The 27,652-nt window shown below is 42.7% G+C and overlaps 1 protein-coding gene across 2 annotated transcripts; it reads left to right on the forward strand.

The window, feature by feature from the left end:
• Positions 1 to 2,073: 2,073 nt before the first annotated feature.
• LOC117442782 (zinc finger protein 239-like) lies at positions 2,074 to 27,652 on the forward strand. Of its 2 annotated transcripts, XM_034078731.2 has the most exons (6): positions 2,074 to 2,547; positions 3,217 to 3,350; positions 5,216 to 5,380; positions 12,944 to 13,010; positions 14,947 to 15,773; positions 27,158 to 27,652. In XM_034078731.2, exons 1-6 carry the CDS (start codon positions 2,259 to 2,261, stop codon positions 27,305 to 27,307), a joined length of 1,632 nt encoding a protein of 543 aa, XP_033934622.2. In that variant the 5' UTR covers positions 2,074 to 2,258; the 3' UTR covers positions 27,308 to 27,652. The 2 variants fall into 2 exon arrangements, with proteins under 2 accessions (XP_033934622.2, XP_033934623.1); XM_034078732.2 differs by lacking the exons at positions 12,944 to 13,010; positions 14,947 to 15,773; positions 27,158 to 27,652 and having other exon boundaries at positions 5,216 to 7,266.

Raw genomic sequence — 27,652 nt, forward strand, 5'->3', positions numbered from 1 at the left:
ATAATACAAATAAACAACTCCATAAACATACTTTTGCTGATATTTGTGTTACTGTGATGTTAAATAACATGATTGATTTCCTCTGTCTCAATGATGAAAGTTATAATAATAGAAGACATGAAGCTGCAGAGAGAGGATGGATAATTATATTCTTACCTCTACTTTGTGATAAGATGAAAATACAATATTAAATTGTAATTGTTAAACACATTGTTTATTTCATTTACTGAGGTTTTAACCATGATTTACAACATGTGTACATAAGCAGTGGAATAATAGGGTATCTCTAGGTCATTAAACTGTCTTCAGTCGGGGGGTCACGGTGGTGCTGGACCTGGAGGTGCTGACCTGGTGTCAGTGGGACATCATCTGGGCTGGTTTAGGGGAAGAAGGAGAATATAAACTGTTATGATCACAGCTATTAATATTAGAACACTAATATTGTTAACAATCAATCTATACAACATGCTTTTGTTCATCCCCTCCGGTATCATTCGATTGGACTACGCAAATTAGTCATTCGAGACAAAAATGTCCACTGCAAAAGACTTTGATAAAAACATTATATTAAAAGGTTTTTTCACAACTTTTTTGGGTTCAATCTTTAAAGCAACTTCCGCCCTAATAGAAAATACCAAAAATGTAATCATTTTCAGGATTTTAACCCTTTAAATGCCATTTTGAATACATGAAACCGCTGTTTTTTCCAAACAGAGAGAATGAGTTATTTTTCATAAAATACATATCTGGGGACTGGCTCTTTTTTTTATCACAGTCTTGGATATGTCAAAGATTAGCAACAAAATTGATTTTTTTTTGGCATTATTAGTTTTTGCACAAAATCAGATTGAACAAAAAAGTCACACATTAGTCATTCAAATCGTGATTCAAATGGCCCGCCACGAACTTCTCTGTGCTCCAAAATGTTCAAGTGTGCGCTGCGCTCAATCGCATTTTCTATGCTCAACATGTTTCATTGCGTGCTCAGGATAGAGGCACAAATATAACGTGGAAGTGGCAGATTTTTTCCGGATGTGTATTTTCAAATTCTAGCGCACTCGAGTTTAGGGGTGGGCGATACTACAAAATCTGGATTCGATCCGATGCCAAGTATTTCAGGGCCAGTATAGCCGATACCGATACCTATACTTTTTTTTTTTTAATGAAAAGCGTCTTTTTTTCACATAGGGGAGAGCTGCATGAGCATGACAGACTAAATCTGAATTCATTTTCATGATTAAAGACAGGACAGTTTTTATAGACACATAAACGTTTTACTTTTGCAAATTTAAAGTGCAAACATGAAAAATAACAATACAAAGTGGCCACAGTATTGAACTGCCTTCTTGCACACATCACAGTTCGCTAAGTTTTCATTGACAGTTAGCTCCATACAACGCTCCTCTTTCTCTCAGCCATCATGCGCGTGTGTGTGTCGCACTCGCGAGTCGCTGGCTGCTGTCAGTCAGCTTGATTATCGACGTTCAGGCAGGGAGCGCGCTGCGCGTGCGTGAGCCTCGAGGAGAGGAGGACAGCAGTGGAGAGAGAAGCGCATATACTTGTGTTCGTCTGCACTCTGCACATAGTTTTTGATGAAATAGAGGAGTAGAGGAGAGGGACAAAATATAAAAGTATCGATCCTATTGGCTCTAGTATCGATATTTTGAAACGTAACGTAATATCGGAAGTATCGATATTTTGGGATCGATCCGCCCATCCCTACTCGAGCTGGTTTCTTCAAAATTACCTACCCCACCTTTAATTTATGTGTGTTGGTTTTTGTACAACCTAATAACCTAAATCTGCATAATGTAATGAAGTAAAAAGCAGCATGAAATGAAAAATACTAATGTAAAGTACAAGTAACTCTTACTTAAGTACAGTAGTTGAGTAAGTACCTTGTTGTTACTCCACTGTTGATACCAGGGTCAGGTACAGTAATATCTTCTAAATGTGTAACGACACTTTAGTTACTGTGGTGCAGGTCCGCTCCTGAACGGAGGGGGCGCTGTGGTGGTGTAGTTATTGGGAAGTAGGCTACTGTGAAATATTGCCATTGTGCAACCAACCATCATATCAACAAGACTCCAACAGCAGTCTGTGTACACATTTTATCCGACTTTAGGATCACTTCAAAACACCTAGCTATGCGTTTCAGATAGCACGTCAACGCTTCAGGACTGTCCATGTTGTTTTAAGGAAGCAGGTCCTTTATTTTCCTTTTATTTACAGCCGGGTGTTTCAGACTCGCTGTGACAATGTCGACCTCCGTGGAGTTCCACTCTCAGATCGCCTCCATCATGGAGGTGCTGGCTAATGCGGCCGTGGCGGAAATTTGTAAAGTTGTAGACGACGGATATACAGTGGTACACCTGCAGATGTCCCGGAGCCAGAAGGACAACGAGTTCCTGCGACGGAAACTCAAACTGATGGAGCTGCAGGTCGCCAGGTACCGGGCGGAGAGAGTGAGGGGAGCGGAGGGCTTCACCGGCGGCCGCTTCCCCGGGGTCCGCCCCCTCCACCGGCAGAGCAGGGACTCACTGGCCGGTAAGAAGCTCCGACACCTGGAACTTTAAAATGTCTTCATAATCATTTTTGCTGAACAATAGACATAACCTAGCATGGCTGTTGAATGTGTGTTCTACAGAAGAGAAATAGAATTCTGACTTTTTTCTCAGAATTCTAACGGACTTTTTTTCCTCAGGGTTCTGTCTGACTTTTCTCAGAAATATGGCTTTTTTTCTCAGAATTGTGGCTATTTTCTTAGAATTCTGAGATTAAAGTCAAACTCAAAATGTCATTTGGCCCTGATCCCCTTCCGTAGTGTTCTGTTATACATAATTATATATCTTTTTTATGAATTATTTATTTGTGGTCGAAGGAGATATTGTAAATAAAGTCAAACCATTGTTACAGTTCTGAAGAAAAATATTTGCCTACAGTCTTATCTTTTCTAGCTGTGTGAGATTATTTATATTGCTTTCATAAAGGAATTACAACCATCATAAATAATCATTTAAGCTGACGGGAAGCATTATATTTTAAATATGAAGTCTAGGTGTTCTACTTTAGGGGGTTACAGTTCACAACAGGACATAACCCAACAGTCCAGCACGGCCGCACAACACCTGCTCTTTCACAGTGAATGATCTGATCATTAGATCATAAGACTAGTTTAGTCATTTGTAACCAATTAATGTCCTTCTTATTTCCCAGCAGGCCCCATGCTGCAGGCCAGGACCAGGTTTCTGAACCGAGACCCAGCGACTCAGCAGTCTTCAAGGAAGATCCAACCCATCAACCTGGACCAGGACCCTGATCAAGAGGTGGTCACCACCACCAAAGCTGAGGTAGATAAGATAAGATGGTACTTTATTGATCCCAATTTGGGAAATTGTTTTTGTTGCAGCAGCAATTCAGATACCAATTCAAGAAAGCATTTTTTATATTGGCCTGTCTTGTTTTTTTTGTTTTTTTTAGGAGGGACATACATTAAGCCACGACGTTATTCTGGTTTGTTTGCAATTATAAATTATTTTATGCAGACATAGGGGAGAGGTAGAAAATGATTTAAATGTGGAATGTAGTGTAATCATAGTACACAGTTAAAACTACACTCATATGACCCTGCTCTAATTCACTCATGTTCTATCTGAGTTCATCTTGGATCTCATTTACATGAGTCCATAGTCACAAAATATTGATAGCGGAGAAAAGAAAAGGTCAACCACTCAAAGGTTAGCTGGTGTCACTTTCTCCGCTGTGTGTCAGGTGTTCCAGTGTTTCCCACGGATTTAAAATATACTTGGGGGGGTGGTAGTAGCGTGGGGGGGGGTGTTGAGGTGATGTGCAACAACATTAACCTTTCTGTTGGTCGCTTGTTAGCAGACCCTTCACACGATGGCAGAGCGAACAGGTACAGGCAGGGCCCATAGTGATAGCCCTACAGTTGAAATCTACTACGCACAAATAACCATATGGACGTCACATGGGTTACTGGACCTCAAATCCTCTAGGGGGGTCCGGGGGCATGCTCCCCCGGTAAGATTTGTTTTTAAATGTTGGAGTTAAATGCATCAATCTGGTGCATTTTGAGAGGAAAATAAAGAGACTAGATATGTGGGACCACCTATATGAAACGGAACTGTATACATTTCAATAATCATAAAATCATGGCCATAACCAATAACATATCCAATATGAAAAAACACTGACACCCTCAAATGGAAATATGTGTTTACATAAATGGTGACCAAACCGTTTGAGACCCACTGAGAACTTAGACTAAGTTAACTATCTAAACACTGAGCTGAGGTTATCCCGAGCTTGAATAACACACAGAGACCAATCAAGGGCTTTGATTTATGGTCTGTATGACAGTGGCCATGTCAGCAGGCCACATCATGTAGACAGCCAGTCCCCCTGTGTGAGGCAGGCCACTTAACAGGCCAGGCCATCGGGAAACCCCCCGGTCCTCCCGATGGCCAGTCCGGGACTGGGTACAGGAGGCGTAGAGCGAGGGATCATTGTCCACAAGTTAATCGATCGCAGATGGCGTCGTGGTCACGGACTAATAAAATATATACCTGGGCGGCCCTCCCAAGTATAGTCTATGTGTGGGAAACCCTGTGTTCCCCTACACTTATTTCAGCACTCAATTGGCAGAACAATTGGATAAGTCAAAGAAAACTGGAGTATGTTAGTGCATTTAGTCTGCACCTGTTATATGTTCAACTGAATAGAGTAACCAACTGTATTATGTGTGGAGAAACCCAGAGGTAAACCTATGGCAGTCTGCTGTGTTACACACCTGTCTCCCAAAACAAAGAGTGTGTTGGTTTCTTGTTTACAGAAACCCAATATGCTGTATCTCCCCTGTACATTAGTCAAATGATCATAAAATCCCCCGTCACAGAAACACAACTTTATATCTTCTGTATAACAGAGTTGTTCTCATCATTTTCTTAGAAATAGGTAATTCAGCATGAAAAAGCATTTCAAAATGATAAATCGACTATATATATCTGAGCTGAAAAACCCCGAAATAAAACAATAAGGCAGCCCTAGCAAAAGCCAAAACATACAGTATGTGACTTGTTGTATCAAAAACATCTAGTATCCTTTATCATTTAGTATTAAATTATAGGCAGCAGTTTAATCCTATTAGTATTTTTATAACATCATTTTAGTTATTTTAATCAGTGTGTCCTCTCAGTCAGCAGAGCCTGAGGAGGAGGAGGGACTGCTAATTGTCAAGGTGGAGGAAACAATGGATACTGGAACCCCCCACCACGAGGCGGCGGACATTAGAGGAGACGCCAACCTCGCCACGTCACCCCCCGGCCCCCCGATGGACACCAGATGCCATCGCGAAATGGAGGTCAGTGGATCTGACATCGTCACATTAGTTGTCGGCAGAACAGCTGTAACTGACAGCAGTGACACAACCCACAGTTCCCAGCTGATGCTAACAGGAAGTGATGTCAGAGCAGGGGACAGTGAGCCGCTGGACTCAGGAGCCGGCAGTGTGGTCGCTTCTTGTGCCGACGTAACGGACATCAGGAAGGATAATAAGGCTGCTTTAGACACATCCTCCCTGTCAGAGGTGATAGTCATTGATGGAGAGGCGGCATCAGAGGGGTGTGTGTGGTCAGATGCAAACCAGATAAAGACAGAAGCAGGAAGAGAGAAAAACGGACATGATCAAACTACATCACCCAGGATTCAGTTGGGCGCTGGGCTGGAATCAGTGCACGTGAAGTCCTCACTGCAGGAAAGTTCCGTTCTACCTCCAGATGCCATTCCAGGAACATCTAGTGGTGGGATTAGCTCTGGTATCAACTCCTCCGTGGATCTTCACCGCCCTGCGAGCCAACACCACCCTCCCCACCACAGCCACTACAAGCCCTTCTCCAGCAGCTTCCATCTGGCCTTCCACCACGCTGTCACCATGGAGCGTCTGTACGGCTGCACCATCTGCACCAAGCGCTTCTTCCTGGAGTCGGACCTGCGGAAGCACCTGGCCCGGCACACCAGGGAGAAGCCCTACGCCTGCCTGCTCTGCAGCAAGAGGTTCGTGTGCCAGAGCCAGCTGGACATCCACTGCAATGTGCACACCGGAGAGAGACCCTTCAGCTGCTCCGTCTGCAGCCGCCGCTTCTCCCATCCCAGCAACCTGAAGAGGCACCAGAAGATCCAGCACTCAGAGAGCAACCTCCCCCACCCACACAGGATAATGCTGCACCAGAGTTACCAAGCAGGGGGAAGTTATCCCTGAAGAGGACGAGACAAGGCTTTTCAAAGCAATACTAACACTTTTTAACCCTGAGGATTACTATTGAGAGAGGTGATGTAGCACAAACATAAGCAGCTCCTCTGAAATTTGACCTGTCTGAATGGCTCTCCAGTTATTTTAATCATCCACCATTTCAGTTTTATTTTAATTATATGCAATTTTAATCTAGTGCAGGGATGGCGGACACAGCTGAAAACTACAATAAAGAAAATTACAGGATGTTTGGGTGTTGCAGGGAAAAAACCAATGAATTGTTTCAAAAATGTCTGACATAATGACATTTTAACCTGTTAAGCCCCTTAGCCCCCCCGGGCTTTTTTCCCCCGTTTTTTTTTCTTCACGAAACTGTGTCTCAGAGCTTCTTAAAATGTAATACTATTAATGTGTCATACTCACTTAAAGCGAAGAAACTCAGCTAACTGATGATATGAACCATTTTTACCGAAACAAAACACAAGTCTCACAAGAAGCGTCTAAATGAGCCCTGAGTGAAAAAATGCTAACGCACTTAGCACAGAACTCTAGGTATAAATACTTTATTACTTATCGGATCTGCACAAACAAGCTTTGCTAGCAAGCTGAGATTCCACAGATTCTAGAGGTATAAGTATCATCACTGAGCGATCAGAACTCGCGACAGGGGAAGCAAAACGAGACAACACACGACGTAGCTTTAGGTAGCAAAAAACAGAGATATGCTCACCGTTTGCTGTTATTCTGATCAAAAGTTGTTTCCAATGGCATTAAAAAGAGAAAAACGCAGTTGAAGGTTAATCCATAGGTTAATCCAATGTGTCTGTTCCTTTGAATTTTTTTTGATAATCCATAATTCCATTTTTATTTAAAAAACTGACTTTTCATATTAGCTGCTGATGATAGCTTCCAGAGTGTATGACAGCTTCCTGTTTTGGGTATTCTGGCTACGCCATACTTGCCAACCTTGAGACCTCAGAAATCGGGAGCATTTTCAAAACCACCACGGGGGGGGGGGGGGGGGGGGGGGGGGTCGGGTGCTAGTGGATCGCCGGAGCTGTATTAGATTAACATTAACATGCTTATTGTAGTTGTAAGTGCACTACCTTGCGGCCTGTAGCACCATGGAGCATATGGGCTGGACCTGTATTTTACAGGAAAGGAGTGAGCAGAGGGTAGAGTTGTCGATTATTGTTCTGTTTTCTGTGACTATCTTCCTCACCCTCTCAGACTTTCAGTTGCGTGCGCTACCAAAGGGACGCGCTACCAAAGGGACGCGCTACCAAAGAGACGCGCTACCATGGAAACCAAACAAAGGTGTAGCTGTATTAAAGTCAAGGCTGCCAACACTCACGCATTGAGCGTGAGTGTTGGCTGCATATACAAATAAAGTGAAGGAACAGCAAACCGAGCGGTCTACGAAATGAGACGGTCTTCTGGCTTAGTTCACTAAAGTTGGAACGATATTGGGAAATTCTGATTTCACGGATCAATAACTCATGAACAAAACGTTATTCAGACACAAATGACGTCTCCTAAGTACCGTGGTAAGGTTGGTAACGAACTACAATCACATTTCGATCAAAAAAAAAGCAAATACGTGCCGTCCTCCGAGCTGGACACATTACATTGGTTTCTATCTGCAGCCGGAGAAGAAACGAGTGCTCAGGGACCGTCTGCAAAGTGCAACTCTGAAAAAAGATAATACAATGATATTCAATCACTATTATACAGCTTATTACTACCAAACTCACTAGACACGTCAATAGTCTCCTGTGTGTCATACTACAGCAAGGAGTTTGGAAGAATATGCTTTTGAATAATTTGGCGAATATTTATAAATCTTCAATAACTATGGCATCATCTTAAATAACTTTACTATTATACAGTATATTTCTACCAAACTCACAATTTGCATTGTTGTTGTTAGCATCTGGTTAGCTTAACGGATATTAAAAGCTGTTTCTAAAACAAGGAAAGGGAGAGCTCTGTCCTGTCAGACTGAGAGATAACTACAGCTCAGTGAGGTAAGGGATTCTGTTTAGATAGTTAACTTTAGTCTAGTTATCTCAGTGGGTCTCAAATGTTTTGGTCACCATTTATAAGAATAAATGAAAAACAGTTATGAAATATTATATGACAGTAAAACAAGAATACAGTTTGAAAGGAGAGCGATTTGTAAAATATCCATAGAGAAAAAGAAAATCTGTCTACAGTTCTGTTTCATATGGGTGTTGAGAGATGTATCCACAAATTCATTTTGCTCTCAAAATGCACCAGATTGATGCATTTAACTTAACAATATTTAGCATGCCCCCGGACCCCCCTAGAGGAGGTGAGGACCCCCCCCCCCCCCCACACTTGTAAAATAGCACTTTACCTCTGCCTACACATATATGCCATTCATCACCTCCGTGATGAGTCTCCATTGTGATTTGAAAAATTCCATCAAACGAGTCCTTCGGTGGGCAGGAAAAAAAACGTGTTCGCCAGAATCGTCACTTCCTGTACTGACAGTGGAGGTGTCCTGAGAGTGCAGCCTACACCGGCACTGTCCTGAGAGTGGAGGTCTGCAGGCAGGCTCCCATGATGAAATCGGGAGACTCCCGCGAAAATCGGGAGGGTTGGCAAGTATGGGCTACACTCTCACTCCTTATTTGGTAACGTGTGTGTGTATGTGGAACGTCCATTCGATTCCATAGAGTGGCGAAGTCCCTCCCCTTCCGGTGGACCTCCATGGGACCTTATTTGGGAAAAATTATGTATTGAAGTCAATGGAGAGAGAAAGATTATCTTTCGATCCCGTTTGAATTGTGCCACGAATTACACATATGATGTTTGTCAATTTAAAAGATTTTTTGCAAGTCAAAAAAAAAAAAATGTGTCGTAAAACTGTGAAGTAACACATTTTTTTGTGTGAAACGGTCAATGAACTACATCTCTGGTCTAGCAGAACAACACACGTCACCAAGATGGCCATCACTAACGATTGACTACCCTCACTATCACCACAATGAAACACGTCCAGAAGAATGTCATGCAAAGCTGCCTGCCTGCCTGCCTTCCTTTGATTCTCTCTGAACTGCCTGGTCTTTTTAATGTTTAATGTCAACCATTTGTGCAGATAGCGTGAAGTAGAAAAGATCGCCGATGGTAATGTAGCGTTAGCGTTAGCATTTCTCCCCCGGGCTTAAATGGTGTATTATAGAATAATAATAATACCTTTTATTTCTATAGCGCTTTTCTTGAACCCAAAGACGCTTGGAGAGAATGATCACACCGGTGTGACAGTACTCTTCAAAGGGTTCACAAAATATGACTACTACTCTTTAACATTTTGGTTACTTCATGTTAAGGCTAATAAAAATGACAAGGCTAAGGCTGTAATGCTAACTAACGTGCTTGCTACTAGCTAGGTAGCTAACTTGATCCAGCCATACCTGGTCCTTTCATCAGACGGGAAGCGAAAGAACGAGCAAGACCCATTGCTGGTATGGTAACAACGTAAGCTCGGTTGGATGCTACTCAATCGGAAGCTATTGGTACCTGTTTATGTGGATAATTTTGTAAATGATGCTGTATGATGTCCTTTTGTTGTTCTATTTATGTTTTTATGTTTCATGTGGAACTACTTGAGCAGGTCTCCCTTGGAAAAGAGATCAATGATCTCAATGGGATTTTATCTGTATAAATAAAGGTTTGAAATGAAATGAAATGGTAACAACCTGGTACTAAGCACACAGGCATCTTGTTAAAGTTATCTTATCTTAGCTATCTCTTATATTTAGCGGAGGAAAACAATCGTGACATCAGTTATGATGACATCACTTACATAGTCTTACATTTCAACAGTTTTACGACAAACTGTGACTTTTTTGACATGGAAATGATTTTTTAAGATTGACAAACATCATATGTGTAATTCGTGGCACAATTAAAACGGGATCGAAAGATACGTTTTCTCTCTCCATTGACTTCAATACATAATTTTCCCGAAATACGGTGATATGGACCGGAAGTAGATGGCTCTAACGGTTAAAAAGAGATGTCAATCATCAAAATCGACGAAGGGGGGCCAGAGATAGGTCAAATCCACCCAAATGACCCCAGAAGTGTTTTTTGTGTGCTAAATCTCTAAAAAGATCAATTTTCACTTGTTTTGCATCAACCTTGATACAGGGTACTTATTATATGTTATAGTTTGGATTCCTAAAGCTTTTAGTCTACTATCCCATCATTCAAGGGTTTTCACGATAAGTAATGTGTTTTTTTTGGATGGACACTATAATTGAAATTTTTTTACTATGTTCAATCTGAATTTACTTTAAAATAAAAAAAATCTATATTGATTCTGACTCATCTACATCCAACTCACAGGTTTATCAGATTATTAATTTACCCCTTTTAGAAGTGAAGTTATGGTCATTCGTTCTGGGAATGTCCTTTTCGAGCCTGAGTCCTGGAAAACAGGCTTAACAGGTTAAGGAATACAACCCACACAGTAAGGTGTATCCAGACCTGTATCAAGGAGTATGATACAGGTCAGGCAGGTAGTGACACACCTTTAGAATTTCAAAATGTGACTGAGATAGATTATATTATTATCATCAAGTGGTATAACAACACAAAACCTGACTCAAAGCCAAACAGTCGAAAAAAAGAGACATAAAAACTTTCTAGGGCACACACACACACACACACACACACACACACACACACACACACACACACACACACACACACACACACACACACACACACACACACACACACACACACACACACACACACACACACACACACAGAGTGTGAGGCTCTGAAGTCCCCAAGTCACTTCTATGTAAAACTCACGGAGGCTTCTTTATCTACGGTGGCTGACACGGGCAAACGCATTACCACGGCCCAAAACACTTCCATAAGGAGAAATGAGAGACACTGAAAAGTGACGTACACAGCTGGGACCGGAGTGGTGGTGGCGTTAGACTTTTCAAGAGAGCATGCTCGTGAACTGTTTCCCGGTGCCTCGCTGTGGGGAAACTTTGGCGCTGTTCCGAGTTTGTTCTAAATTGTCAAAACGAAAGACTGCTTTCCGATGTTTCCGTCATTGTTAATACAAATCCATAGACGGAAAATATTCTGTTAACGCGACCACTGGACCGGAGCGCTTGTTGACGTTCCAGGTTTATAAAATGGGCCAACTGTCACTGGATACTTAACTAAAATGTTGATCAAATTTGATCACATTTTAACTAATGATTCCTTCCGATATTATTGCAGATCTTTTGTAAGCTATCAGCTAACCTAGTCATTTCAAATGGACAAAACGCTTACAATTATGAAACAGACTGCCAACAGAGACAGTTGGCCAACACTTTCGTGTTTTTATGATTGCATTGTTTTGGAAAGTGCAGTGCATTTCTGCTTATGGAAGTGTTTTGGGCCGTTGTAGCACATTTGCGGCCACCGTAACAATCCATACAAAACAAGCAATTAGGAATCCCACAAGGACCCTATAAGTAAACATATTGTCATTAAATGCACTGTCAGTCCCTCACAGATCAGGCTTCAGTGACTAACATGTGTTTATTCTGTCAGCGACGCAGCCTGAGAGACACGAGAACTCTCCTTCTTTGTACAAGGTCTCTGATGTGTGTAAATCTGAATGACTAATGTCGAGTTATTTTTTTATGTAATTTATTGAGTGCCTCAGTTCAATGAGAAGAATCAAATCGAGTCTTTGGATACTTTTGTATTCTATTGTCCATGTTATTAATAAAAATGTGCATAAGAAGGATGAGTTTTTTCAACATATCATCACATGAATCTTCTAATAAGAGTTCCTGTTTCTCTCTCATCATATAAACTAGGTTTGTTCCCCGGTTGTGATGTTAAGGTGTATTACAAATTGTAAATAAATACAGCATGTGGCCGCTCACTGTTTGTTTCTTGCAGTAAACTGCCTTAAAACCTCTGTGAACAATACCCATTGGCTCTGCATAGAGCACTTTCTTACCTTCTGTTGCTTACATAATCGCATAAATGTAGCTTTTTGAGAGCTTTGAGCTCAGCAAAGAAGAGAGGGGAATGTTCAAATTAATGTGTACTCCTGTATAGATACAGTTCAGTGTAAACATGCCAATAAATAACATTTGTATTGTATGGTCTAATTTCACATTTAACTTGAACATGAACGCGCACATGACGTCAGCAGACTGGTGAAAGTGGCCGCCTGTTACTGGCGAGTCATTGAAGTACTGCTGCAATGCACGCCCAATGACGGCACGCCCAATGAGGGCACGAGATACATTTGTGCGTGCACGAGATGGAAGGCTGACAGACAGGGCGGCAATCCTATCCAAGATTGGTTGAACTTTTGACAGTACTACGGGTTCCACAGATGACATTTTTTTATGGATTTTTTGTCAAAGCACTTCAGATATTCATTGCTATCGGGATGTTAAGAGCATTCCATGGAATATAACAAAAAGTGTATCTCGAGCCGGTTTCTCAAACTTACCTACCCCACCTTTAATGCTCTAACATAAAGTAAATCACTAGAATGCATGACATATTTGTGTTATATGTAGCACCTACAGCATATGTCAACCCATTGAATACTTTCAGAAACATTGATATTTATTCTGTCTGTGCTAAATGAATGCCTCCTCTTTGCAGGGCCAGAGGCCTCTGGAAAACTCCAGCAGTGCTCAGTGCAAAGACGAAGAGACGCACGAAGAGCAAGGTATCACTGTTCACGTCATTCAGCCTTCCACCAAGCAGCAAACAGTAGTGATTTATTTTGACTGCAGGTTAGTCCTCACCAAACTAAGTGGTAATATGCTCAGCTGCTCTGTGTTGCTTCAAATCAAGGCACAAAAGAAGGCAAAACATATTGCTGATAGATATATTTTACTGAAAAATATATAGTTTCACACAAAAAATGAGAGGCTCAGTCATTTCCTAAAACAGCTGGTCACAAGTTTTTATTAAACAGGATGATAACTAGTATATGGGACTATTTTAAGAGCTCGACTTATCCCTATTAAAGGTAGGGTACACTGTAAAATGTTTGACTGTACAATTACAGTAAATTACTAGCTACTGGTTGCATGGATTTCACAGTAATTGACTGTGAATATTTCACAGTAATTGATATAATATAGATATTGTGCAGTAAATTAGAATAAAAGTACAACTAAATACTGTGACTTTACAGTTGCCATGCCCATGGAATTACTGTGATATAGCAGTACATAGCTGTGGTATTATGGTACCTTGATGCACATCAATTACAGTAATTACCTCTATTTTCACACTATTAACTGTAGAAGTAATACAAGACAGTAGCCAGTAATTTACTGTAAATATAAAAATGTAGATAATACGATAATATATTGTAAATCTGACTAGTTCACTGGGATTTTACCATAACTACACAATTCAATCAGCTCAATCAACAAAGAAAAACAAAGAAAATACCCATTTTAACTTTGTATTACTCCATTGAAGTGCAAAGTACATTTCACAGTGTCTTAGACATGTTGTTACGGCCCCAACCTCTACTCTGCGGTAGTGGCTCGTGCTGAGACCCGCAACATGACAGAATACACGCAATAACCGGTACTTGGTAACGAGCATTTATTGATAATCAGCCGTTTGCTCACGCAAGCGAAACGGGAAACAAAAAGAGGTCTGGAGGACTGGCCAAAAGGAACAAACAGAAGGAGGGAACCCGAGCCAGCCACTCCATGGGCCGTATTACAGTATTATATTGTGAACATTACAGGTAAAGACTGTAAAGTATTAAAACAGTAATTTATTGTAAAATATTACAGCTAAATATTGTGAAATCATGGTAATATTTTACAGTGTAGGTAAGAATGGAGAAACCAGCTTGAGTGGAGATGGAAGGCTGACAGGCAGGTAGGCCATCCAATTATCTGACCCGGGCCGGGGAAGATAATTGGTCATGCTTTTTACAGCGCCACGGCTTTCACAGATGAAATATTTGTATATATTTATTGTCAAAACATTTCATGTATTCATTGCTATCGGGATGTTAAGAGCATTCCATGGAATATAACAAAAAGTGTTTCTGAAGTGAATCACCTACCCCACCTTTAAGGGATGTGAGTATTTGTGTGGGTTCATGGAAATAGATGAACATTTCACCCAGTGCAATTCAGTTTTCACAAAACAATTATAATAGAGCTCCAAGAATTTGTACTTTATGCATGTTTTTCTACTTCATCTTCAGTTATACTTCCATTTCATACATTTTTACTTGTTCTCAATTTTATATCAGATATGTATTAGCTATCAATAAACAAAACTGTACTACATTATAATTTAACATATATATGTTATTGTGTTTCCATTGGACACAAACAGTGTTGACATGGTCAGGTAGGGCAGCAGGTAAAATCAATGGATGCAGAGTCACTGTTGGAGGGTTAGATAACTTGCACTCCCCACTACTTTGTTTGGAACCCGCACTTAATGTGGCAGACCCTCCATGTGAAGACACAAAAGGAGTAGAAGTGGGCAGGGAGATGGTGAAGGGGCCCAACACACACTTATCCATCCTACAGCTGAAAGCCAACCAGGCTTACCATCACAACAGTGTGTTTGTGAAATCCTATTTATGTTGGTTAATTCTGTTTTCTTTGGCTAATCAGGTTTGACCCCAGAGAAACACAGTCCTTCCCAAACGCTGCTGGGCTGGCAAGAGAGCAGTGAGACTGAAGATAGACAGCGGCCATCTTGTTCCACAAACACAGCAGGAACTGTGGCACAAGACTCATCATTTAGCCATGTGAGCACAAACATGGCCTCTAGTTTCTCCACAGCGTCTAAAAGGCCTCGAAGCGACATGGACCAGGCTAACACTGTGATGAAGTCCCCCTACCCTGGAGCAGAGGACCGCCGCGGTAGTTTGTTGTTGTCTCAATCGATGAACTATGAGCCATCCAGTGAAGACATGTTTGGAGGTAAGGCAGCCTACAGTCTTTCTGATTTTAACACCCCCCTGGCTGCCATGGACTCCCAGCAACAGCACATCCAGCATCCTTGGTCTGGAGTCCGAACAATGGACAACTTCTCCAGTCCGAACCACCTTCATCAAGCATCTGGCAATCAGAAGCAGGAGACTGGATCAGCACCGCCAGACCTGCCCTATGCCTGCACCTTCTGCACACGCCGCTATGCCCACCAGTGCCAGCTGTGCATCCACGAACGCGTCCACACGGGGGACAAACCGTTTCGCTGCGTCCAGTGTGGGAAGAGCTTCGGCCAGGTGTGCAGCCTCAAGCGCCACCAGAAGGTCCACGCGGGGGAGAGGCCCTTCCCCTGCCCCCACTGCGGGAAGCAGTTCTCCACCTCCACCAACCTGAAGGTCCACCAGAGCGTCCACACCGGGGAGAAGAGGTTCCACTGCTCCAAGTGTGGCAAGAACTTCTCCTTCCTCAGCAACCTCATCCGGCACCAGGCTCTGCACAGCGCTAGGGTATGAAGGTCTAGAATAACATGAACAGTATTATTACATTGACATATTATTTTATGACATAGTGGATAGATGAGATATGTCTTTTTCAACAGCCTTTAGTCATAATGTCCTTTAACATTTCACATTAAGTGCCATTTCCTGTTTGATGTCCGTACTGTTTGGAAGTACTCGTTTAAGCATCCGCTCATTCAAAAGACCTCTGAAACATGGATGATGAAGACGGAGTGATGTACGTGATTATTTGATCACATCTGATAATGGTGTGTTGACAACATTTAAAGGGGCCCTATTTTGGCGTTCTCCCTTTCCTGTAGTGAAACAGTGTGTGTGTGTGTGTGTGTGTGTGTGTGTGTGTGTGTGTGTGTGTGTGTGTGTGTGTGTGTGTGTGTGTGTGTGTGTGTGTGTGTGTGTGTGTGTGTGTGTGTGTGTGTGTGTGTGTGTCCTAGAAAGTTGTTATGGCTCTTTTTTTCGACTGTTTGGCTTTGAGCCAGGAGGATTTGTGTTGTTACTTGATGATATTAATATAATCTATCTCAGTCAAATTTTGAAATTCTAAAGGTGTGTCACTACCTGCCTGACCTCTATGTATCATACTCTTTGATACAGGTCTGGATACACCTTACTGTGTGGGTTGTATTCCTTAACCTGTTAAGCCCCGAGCCTGTTTTCCAGGACTCAGGCTCGAAAATGAGATTCCCAGAACAAATGACCATACAGTAGGTTTTTGTGCATGCATGGTCTGCAGAGGCTAACATCCCTGTGTTCCCTCCAGAGGGAGTTTCTCTCCCACACAACCCCCCTGCCTAGAACGCATCCATTGTTCTATTTCGTATAGGCTTCGTCCTCTAAGGCTATTGCTATTGGGTAATCCCTTGCGCACCCGCTCAGCACTGAAAACACTTGTAGTCCACGCCCACCTGCGAGGTGGGCCCCACCTTCGGACTCACTTCCGGTATAAATAGGAAGGAGGCCCGACAATCCGCTCCCTCTTTTCTTCAACACCCCAGTACTGAAGCACTGTAGAGACACTAAAGAGTAAAGGCTCTTTTAAGAGCCACCTCGAAAAACATCCTTAAACATGAGTACACAGGGTTGTGTTAGAGTTTGCTCCTCATACCAGACGGGGTTCATAATGAGCTATGACCGGCACTCACAATGCGAATCCTGCCTGGGGTCGGAGCACGCGCACGCAGCTCTCGCCCAGCAGGCGTCATGTGCTCATTGTGCCCATCTCCCTCTGGCAGACAGGCAGCGAAGAGCGGACGATCTCGCTACTGCGGCCGAGGAGGATGATTGACCAGTCCAGGAGTCCTACTCCGTGGACAGAGCCCTTGAGTTCCTGGATCCCTCTTTCCGCCATCACGGCTCTGCCGTCGATAGGCGGGATCCTGCAGGAACTGCCGGAGATCATCGAAAAGGTAGCCGCCTTGAGAGGTCTCCTCGTTCCCCCGGCTCAGGAGAGCTCTCTTGCCGGTGGCAGGAGTGTTTCTCCCGGGTACAGACCGTCAGGAGTGACCCGGTCTGGCCGTGCTCCTTCCAGGAGGGAGCGGCGGTGGACCTGAAGGCTCCGGTGTCCTCATACATCCCCCTCACTAAGGGGGTTGACGGATGTTGGTTTTCCGATAGCGCCTCCCCAGGAGCCGAACCTGGGAATGGAATTAAACTCAGCCAGCATGAGAGCACGGCTCTCGCGGCAGAGAGTGGAGAAACTGACAGCTCTACGCCGGCGTATCACACCCCACAGCGTGGTGACAGCCCTCTCCGTGATGCAGCTGCTCTGCATGGCGTCAGCTGGTCACGTGGTGATCCCCCTGGGTCTCCTCCACAGGGGGAGACTCCAGAGGTGGTTCAAGCCTGCTGTTTTTAATCTATCGGTTAATAAACTGCAGAGCTCGCTAACTAAGCCGGCTGCCACTAACCTGTCGATTAGCAGACAACAGGGCTCGCTGCAGAAGCCTTCTGTTTTTTGGTTAATAAACTGCACAGCTCGCGGAATTCCTCTCTCCCAGATATGCCTCCTACACACGGTCATAATAAGCCCACGAGCGCCGTTATAATGCCTTGTGTGGACAGCACTGCACACACCTCCACTCATCCCCTGTGCGATGAGAGCCGGAGTGAAATGCAGCGTGTGGAGACTCCCTCGCAGCCCTTTCACCTCAGGGGCAGCGGCAGCGATGTCATGGCTCGTCACCATGACGACCACTACAGCACATCACGGGGTGCTGTTATACGTTTTCCCACCAGTTCCGCTGACCCCTCGGTACCCGGACCGAGTGCGGGAGAAGCGGCTATCAGCTGTCCTGATAGCCCCGGAGCACACAGGAGCGTCCTGGTGTCTATGTGTGTCAAAGAACAGATTTCAAAATACTGCTGCTGGTTTATAAAGCACTGAATGGTTTAGGCCCAAAATACATTACTGACCTCCTGCTAAATTATGAACCATCCAGATCTCTCAGGTCTTCAGGGACTGGTCAGCTTCCTGTCCCCAGAGTCAGAACTAAACATGGAGAAGCAGCGTTCAGTTATTATGCTCCAAACATCTGGAACAAACTCCCAGAAACCTGCAGGTCCGCTGCAACTCTGACTACTTTTAAATCCAGGCTGAAGACTTTTCTTTTTGTCGCTGCTTTTAATTGAACTATTCATATCTTAAACTGCACTGTAACTTTTATCCATGTACTTTTTCTTGTAATGTTTAATTGAACTATTCATATTTTAGACTGCACTGTAACTTTTATCCATGTATTTTTCCTTAATGTTTATTTTATTAGCTTTTCTTTTTTAATGCTTAATGTCTTTCATTTTTTTTGTAAAGCACTTTGAATTGCCTTGCGTTGAAAAGTGCTATATAAATAAACTTGCCTTGCCTTGCCTTGCCTATGCCTACAGCTTACGCTAGTCAGGCAGACCGTGGGAAATTCCGTGGCGCGGGGACGCTCTCTCCTGATCAGCAGCCACCCAGTGTCACGCACACTGGCGCCTCAGTGGGACTTGGCTTCGGTGTTACGTGCACTGAAAGTCCCATTTGAACCTTTAGACCAGGTTCCCCTTAAGTTTTTGTCAGTCAAAGTAGTACTACTTTTATCAGCAAAAAGGGTGAGTGACTTGTCTGCCCTCTCTGTGGCTCTGTCATTTCTCTGGATCCAAGGAGATGGCAGCTCAGCTGTTTTGCGCCCTAACCCGGTTTTTATGCCAAATGTTATCACGAGCTCCTTAGGTCAAGAGTGGTAACTTTTGGATGGCTTCTTTCCTCCTCCTCACACATCAGAGGAAGAAGCCGCATCTCATCTCCTTTGCCCGTGCGCGTGCTAGCTTGCTATGTTACGCGCACGGCTGTTTGCGCCGTTCCCAGCGCTGTTTGTGCATTACAGAGAGCGTTCACTAGGTCTGCACAACGCCTGCCACACTGGCTGTGTGAAGCTGTGTCACAGGCATATGTCTCCTCTGGGAGGGATCCCCCGGAGAACATCAGTGCGCACTCCACCAGAGGAATTTCATTCTCTACGGCCTTGCACGGAGGAATGTCAGTGGAAAGACATTTGCACTGCTGCATCTTGGTCTTCCCCCTGTTCGTTTATTCATTTTTTATTGAGGGAAGTCTCCCATTCCTCTCTGACACACTCTGTAGGCTACTGAGTTTCTTGTCAGAGTGAGTGATGTCAGGGATCCAGCTGTGCGCCTCTCTCCTGTCTGTCTGCAAGCAGAGAGCTGTTTTTTCCCCCTTCTTTTATCGCTGGACAAAGTGTGACCATCGTCTACTTTTTCACAGCGGCAGGGTTGTATTGTCCCCTCATGGAAATTCTATATTATGCTATATTCCAGGGACGGTGATGCGCCATTACGCATGGCGCAATAGGCATGGGTTATTATTTGAGTAGGTGTGTCTGTCCTTCTGGTACCGGGCGGACCCAGTGGGTCGCAGACTACGGCCATGTCTCAATTCAGGGGTTGCATCCTCCGAAGAGTGCATTCGTAGATCGCTTACGTCACTTCCGCGGAAAGAAGGCTGTCCCAATTTAAAAAAAAGACGAGACTCCTCCGAATGCAGCCCACTAACGCAGCCTACTTTTCCCCAATTTGAAGGATACATCTGATGTTGTACACTCCGCGGCCTACCATATCCCAGGGTGCAATGCGCGCAGGGAAGAGGGATTTTTTCTTTAAATGAAATGGCTTATTTATTCTTACCTCTACTTTGTGATTAGATGAAAATACAATATTACATTGTAATTGTTAAACACATTGTTTATTTCATTTACTGAGTTTTTAACCATTATTTACAACATGTGTACATAAGCAGTGGAATAAAAGGGTATCTCTAGGTCATTAAACTGTCTTCAGTTTAATTGTATTAATACAAAAAAATAGGTCACAGAAAAATGTTTAATTGTGTATTTCAGCAGAGCGGGGGGGGGTCACGGTGGTGTTGGAGTCTACCGGACCAGGTCCGTCCTCCGCGCAGATCGTTTGGATATGGCCAGAGCGGGGTCGCCGTCCGGATCTGCCGATGACCTTTCTTAGTTCTGAGGGGAAAGGAATTGTGTCCTAGACACTATTCTCTGTTAGCTGTACAAAAACTAGACTTTGCACTCCAATGAATTGTTTCTTCAAATAAGCACTTTATTACACAGTTCAACAAAGATATATCAATCCGTACTATACCACAAAGCGCTTTGGACTCCTTCTTGAGTTCCCACCGTGACAGGCTCGTCAGTGTGAGATCCCAGTTGAAGTGAGTGCCGAATTCTGAATATATCTTGTTCTTTATAGTGTTTGCTGTGAAGCCCCCACCTTTGGTGCTCTCTGTGCTGCAGTCTGCCTTTTCTGCCCAGCAACACACAGTTTTAGCTAAGGTCAGGCCAGGGCCATACTCCCTTTTTCTAATTACCTGTTTTAACTGGTTTTCTCACAAGACAGTTGCGTCTGGTGAGGATCAGGGCCCCACATCTCGTCCTTGAAGATAACAGGATGTAGCCGGCCAGCAGTAAACTTTAACAGCAGTAAACTTTAACACGTTATTTTTCCACTCAGACAGCTCAATGTTTCCTATAACAGGATTTACTATATCTTATATTCACAGTTACTTTTTCCTTATCTTTATCCTTCAATCCCCCTTTTGCCCCATTCTAATGATTGGGGCAACAAAACAACGCTATTGTTTATGTACATTTATGTCAGCTGTTTTAGGCTTCTGTCTCTCTTTCCCACATTCTGCCATACGGTGGTACTGGTGGTGCTGTCGGGAAAGTGTCCATTGCTGCTGCTTCTTCTTCGCCTTCCTCAATGTCTGGGTTGTTTTCTAAGGATAGCAAGGCGAGTTGTTGGCCCAGGGGAGTAGAAGGTGCTATGGCGGTACTAATTATTTTGTCCACCATTGAGCGGATACATGGGATGCAGCAGCACCCGCACAAGGTCAAAATTGCTGCAAACACGGCCATTGATATCTTGTGTAGTTTCATTTTGTGGGGAATTTGGATTATTACTTTGGTCAATGATTTGTCTCCCCCTTTCACCCACTATGATAATGATTATTCCAACAATGATGAAAAAACAAAGTGTTAAGGCCAAGCAATAGAGGTGTTGGTTAGGTCCTGAGTTCTTCTTCATCTTCGTTTTTCTTGTAAAAGTTCTTTGGTGTATCAGTGTAGGTGAGTGTCTCTTGTGTGGTGTGTGTATGTGATGCGTGTGGTGTACCGCCTACTTTGGGGGAGCGGTCCCTTGTTGTGCCTCCTCGCCGGCTGTTATCTCCTGGGCTGCCGTTGGTTCTCCTGTTGTCTCCTCCTCCTCGGAAGTTGAGTCGATGTCCACACTTGGGGGTTGGGGGCTTCGGTTGTTTGCCTGATGTTCAGTTGGCCTAGGTCCTGGATGGTGTCAGCGAGGGTCCTGGTAGGTGCTGGTGCTTCCACACACCTGCTCCAGTGGTACCACGTGTCCCCCTTTCCTTGTAGGCGGACGGCATGGGATGTCCTCTGGGTCACTCGGTCGGGGCCGGAGAGCCTGGGGTTGACAGTCAGCCTCCTGCGTCTCGGGTCCCCCTTTCGGCGTCAGCAACCTGTGTGGAGAAATCTGATACAAATCCCTCAAGCCTACGCTCCGGGCTCTGGGGCCCTCGGCTGTTTGACCCACCAGTGCGTGGCAACTTGGAGCCTGTTGGTGGGGTGTCTTAAAACAACAGACGTCTGTGCACAGGTTTTCTAAATTAATTGTGCAGCTTCAGAATCTTAATACTTGGACTGTGCCCACTAAATAAGAACCCCAACATCTTTAGGTAAACTAAATAACATATTCCAATAGCTCTGAATTTCTGACAAGCATCTGTATTTATTTTTAAATGAAATCCCTGAGATCCCATTAAAAATCTAAATATGATTTGAACTGCTAATGTTTCTGGTAAAGAAACACACTAATCTTATGGATTCAAAAACAACCAAAATCACAATACTAACAAAGTGAATGGCTTCCTGGTGATACTGCTTCTACCCGTCAGTGCTTAGATATTATCCCGCTGAAAAAATGAATACAGAATTCTAACAAACTGTCCTCAAATGTCTTTCTATTATGTATTTAGATTAAATGTATATCCCCATAATGACCTCAACAATAAAGTCTATGGCTTTTACTTCTTTACCAGGCTAGGTTGTTGTCCAAATTACTTTCTATCTCATTACATTACTATGTTTTAACTTTAACTGTAAATATGTTCTTTCTACATTTCAAACCTTAGTTACTTTAATACCTGTTGACACATTAGTTGACACATTACTCACAGGTCAGCTTCTTAAGTCCATCTCTCTGGTAGCCCCTTGGCCACTGATTCTTTATCTGTGTTACCTGCTATAACTCAATCAATATTAGAGACATGTCAACATTCATCAAACAGTGTGTTATCCCCAAATATGGAGCAGGTCAATTCTAAAACTGTCAATCAATGGTCAGATTGAACAATGGAGTTGGGCAGCAGGTTCCTTTCAGTCCCTAAATGAAAAATGTACATTGTAAAGTTGACACTCCCCCTTTTTTACACATTATCTCATGTGTAAACAAAAACCTGTATGGGAAGAAAACCTTCAGGTCATAATGGATTATAAGACAATACCAAACATTTTTCCCAAATGTACATCCATCATTTCCCACAGTAAACACTCCAGTGTCTCTCTCCATCTTTCAGTCCTAAAAGAAACAGAACCTTCAAATGTCATAGTTTGAGTTTCACATTCTGCAAACAGCCACCTCCTGTGGGAGTGAAACATCAAGTAGGTTAGAAACGGTTTCCCCTTTTGTGCAATGTTAGGAAACCTCTCATTTCACACATTATTATCACACAGAAATAATGTGTTAGTCCAAAACATGCTTGATTAGTCATCGTTTTAAATCATGCAGTTGCACTGATCAGATGCAGACATACACTCACTCACACTGTCAGGTTGTAAAGTCAGGTTTTGGTCAGGTACACCTCAGAGTCAGTCATTGACAGTGCCTTCCCAAGTTAACCTGTCTGTCAGGGTCAAAGGTCAGTTGGTCTCAGTCTTTTTGGCCATGTGTCGTGCCCTGCAGAGATGTTCCAGCACAGGCCAGCATCCTCCGTCTATAGAAATCTGTATATATGGAGCGACATCATTTATTAATTCACAATTACAACTATAATGTTCAAGATATCTCTGTTTTCCCAAATTCCCTGAAAAGTGTTAGCCAAAAAATGACACTTCCTTATTGTACTACTACTGCAGTTCATTAACACCTAATCAATATCAACACGTCTAATAGATGTAATTCAGAAACTTGTGTACATCACTATTATCTTGTGTCAAAACATTATCAGGATCTGTAAAGCTCTGCTATGTATTCCATAACTCATTCTATTAATTTATCTTCAATTCTGGTGCACTTAAAGAACAATGTTACCCTATTTAACAGTGCGTGGAACCCTGGGTGTCCTGAACATGTAACAATCACTCCTTCCCTTATCAAGGACCTAAAAACAGAAGTAATTTCATCAATGGTTTGTAGCTGAACTTAGGAATCATCCCTCATGGTAGGTATGTTTTTACTTTTTAACATCTCTAAATGTCGGTTAATTACTAACTAAATGAATGTCCATTAGGAGGTGGTGCCGCTAGTCCTCTAAACTCATAATCTGGTGCTGTGCGCTTCCTGTGAAGCTGCAAGTAAGATTTAAAAACCACTGCTGGGTGGGTCGAGTGACCCCTCCTCCCTATTGGTCGTCAATAATATGCACCCTTCTAATGGGTGATTGAAGGCCCCACATTATTTCCCATTTCAGCATCAGCCCTCTTTACTCTAAAATTACTTTTTAAATAGGAATATGTAGAAATGGAACAAATATTCAATCTTCAGAAAAGTTCTTAACCAATGTCTATCTGGTGAACAGCCAACATATTTTAAAATGTCAGATGTATAAAAATAAGCCTAAATACTCCCTTACCCTCAAAGTCCAAATCTAGACACAAGGTGAACAGTTTTGGTAACGGACAATTTAATCTAAAAACAAAACAAAATTGGACTTGTGTCCTTGTTTTTTGTTCTTCAAAATACATTAGCAAATACCCTGCGAAGTATTCGCAACATAACTAACCCTCCCTAGGATATGAACTCCATTCATCCCTTTACTCATAGTTAGTTTATATGTCTAAATTATTATGTGTGACCTAATAATCAGATGTCTTGTTTGTCAACCAAGAATATTAAACTTTAATCTTTTCAGCATTCCAGACCATCGTTTAAACAATCAGCCTCCCCTCTCAAACACTAATGTTATTGTTGTACACCACCCTCTGGAAAACTCTTGCACAGTTATGCTGTCAAATCATCGCATATTTTCCTCAGAGTCTGAACCGTCTGAGACCAGCCTGTCTCAAGATCTTGTCACATTGTGAACAGTCAGTAATGCGTTGTCCTCTGCAGCTGTAGTCAATAGGATCAATGAAACTCTTGCACTGGGATGTCCTGAGGGGGAAGGCACCTCTGGATCAATGTGCTACATTCAGCAGACACACTTGTCCTCTGCACAGCAGGAATCCCCCAAAACTGCTGTTTCTCTTCCCACCACTGTTGCCTTGACAACGAGGTACACGCAAAATGTCAAACCCTCCTCAGATGCGTTCTTTGCACAGTTCTTCTGTTTCTGTAGTGAGCAACTCTTCACCAACACACTGATTCAGAGTACAACCCAAAGGTGGCGCACAACTTTCCAGTGCCGCTGTAAATCACAATAAAACCAGCAACTGGAGATAAACTCAATTTAAATCTCTCCCCCAAAGGGTTACAAAATAAAACGGCTGAGTGTCTATATGGTCAGGAATGCTGAAACATGTGAATGTTAAAACAAATCAATGGCAGTAGTCTACCCAGATTCTTTACTCCATTAAAAGTAGTAATACCACATTGTAAAATCTCTTTTGTCTAGTTGAAGTCCTGCTTACTTCATCTTTAAAATCTTCTTTAATTTGAAACCACAAAAGGTCTTTAATGGTATCAATTGTGGACTTCCTTAATCTGAATTGTAAATGCAACATATGTTCTCTGTAGAACACAGATATGACAGTAGCTGCTGAAACTGGTTAATAGCAGTTTTCTGTCAACCTAGTTAAGCATGTTGTTGTTATATCTAGTAAATATATTTTTATTTCATGTTTACTCACAAAACAATATGACATTATTTAGAAACAAGTTTTACTCTCTCTGAACTCTTCAAAACATCTACTTGTCTTTCTCTTTCCTCCCTGTGCCCTGCAGCTGCCGGCTCAAATTTCCTCTCATCAATCACCGGTGTGTTTGTGCAACACCTCTGTCATGCGTAACCCTTTAACAGATTCATTCTGACTGACAAACTCATAACAACCTCCCGTTTACTTTCTACTCTTTCTTCATAAACTTACAAACACAATTAATGTCTACTAATGATATTATAAAAACACTAGGTGGAATAATCCACTATTATGTTCAATTTGAATCAAACTTTAACCTGCTTCATATACTCAGCAAACAGTATTATTACTTTCCCTCAACGTTACTGTATGCAATAAATGCCTTCGAAATATAAGTAAACTTCTCAGTAAATGACAAATACCACGAAATTCACAATGCAATGTTTCTTATTTATTTGAATATCTACGACACATTGATCTATTAATCTTCAATGTTATTCCCTCCTTCTTCAGACCACTCGATTATTCACACACTTGTTTTAAATTCAATGCTCTTTCTTCATGCATTTTAAGAAGAGAGAGAGAAAAAAGAAGGAGGGGGGGGGGTGGGTACTCTCACAGACACCCCGGCTTGAACAGGCATTCCACGAGGAGGGGGGGCTTCCTTGAAACAAGAATGACTTCGTATCTATTTATCTGACTAGGTTAATATGTGTTCACTTGTATTTATTAATACACTGGACAATTCTTGTCGTTACTCTTAATGTCCTTATTCTTATTTATTTGAATGTCCGTGGAGCAACACAGAATATTGAAGAACAGAGGGCAGCTGACCACAAATGAGCTTCCCCTGTTATATAAACATTAATATATTCCTTCTGACTGACAAGCGTTCAAAAACCCTCCTGTTTATCACTTAGGCTACTACTTTTTGTTTTATTCATAACCTAAAAATACAATTGTGATGAATAGCTTGCTCTTTTTCTGATTGAAACAAAGAGTATTCTTCTACAGAATCCGAAAGTGGGGGGAGATTCTTTCACAGACAAATACTGACACCCCGGCTCCGGCTGGAGCTCTCAGCCTTTTCAAGAGAAGGGGGGCTTCTTTCAACAACTAACAACAAACTATTGGTATACCAAAACATTTACCAACATAAAACAAGGTCTTTACGAATCAACAATGACAACCAACAGACAGAACAATCAACAAACAGCAAACATTGTACACAGATATATTAGCTACTGATACGGCGACCAGTTTTACACCTTACTATTGGCTACTTGTTTGACAAGTTTGACACCTTACTGTTGGCTACTTGTTTGACAAGTTTGACACCTTACTGTTGGCTACTTGTTTGACAAGTTTGACACCTTACTGTTGGCTACTTGTTTGACAAGTTTGACACCTTCCCGTTGGACCGCGGCGGATCCTCATAAATTACTGGGTTCCACCCGCTTCTCATCACAGATTTGTTTATACCCTTGTTGATCTATTCAGTGCACACCATTTTATTTACGTTTTATCTTTACTTTTTAGCTGAGACAATTATTTCTGCCATTTTCACACAATCCTAAAATTTAGTGGTATTTCAAACACATCTATTTGTTGTAACAGGCAGATGCTTACCTTGATTCTGAATTGCCCGGGTTTTTGATTGTGTGAGATGGTTTCTTGTAAAAGCCGTAAACTCAATGTTTTTTGGTGTCCTCTCAGAAAGTCATCGGTGTCCGGACTTCCCGCTCTAGACCATCACGTCACGGGGTCACCAAGCTGTTGGAGTCTACCAGGTCCGTCCTCCGCGCAGATCGTTTGGATATGGCCAGAGCGGGGTCGCCGTCCGGATCTGCCGATGACCTTTCTTAGTTCTGAGGGGAAAGGAATTGTGTCCTAGACACTATTCTCTGTTAGCTGTACAAAAACTAGACTTTGCACTCCAATGAATTGTTTCTTCAAATAAGCACTTTATTACACAGTTCAACAAAGATATATCAATCCGTACTATACCACAAAGCGCTTTGGACTCCTTCTTGAGTTCCCACCGTGACAGGCTCGTCAGTGTGAGATCCCAGTTGAAGTGAGTGCCGAATTCTGAATATATCTTGTTCTTTATAGTGTTTGCTGTGAAGCCCCCACCTTTGGTGCTCTCTGTGCTGCAGTCTGCCTTTTCTGCCCAGCAACACACAGTTTTAGCTAAGGTCAGGCCAGGGC

Source organism: Pseudochaenichthys georgianus, unplaced genomic scaffold (genome assembly GCF_902827115.2).
Source record: "Pseudochaenichthys georgianus unplaced genomic scaffold, fPseGeo1.2 scaffold_474_arrow_ctg1, whole genome shotgun sequence".
Lineage (NCBI taxonomy): Eukaryota > Metazoa > Chordata > Actinopteri > Perciformes > Channichthyidae > Pseudochaenichthys > Pseudochaenichthys georgianus.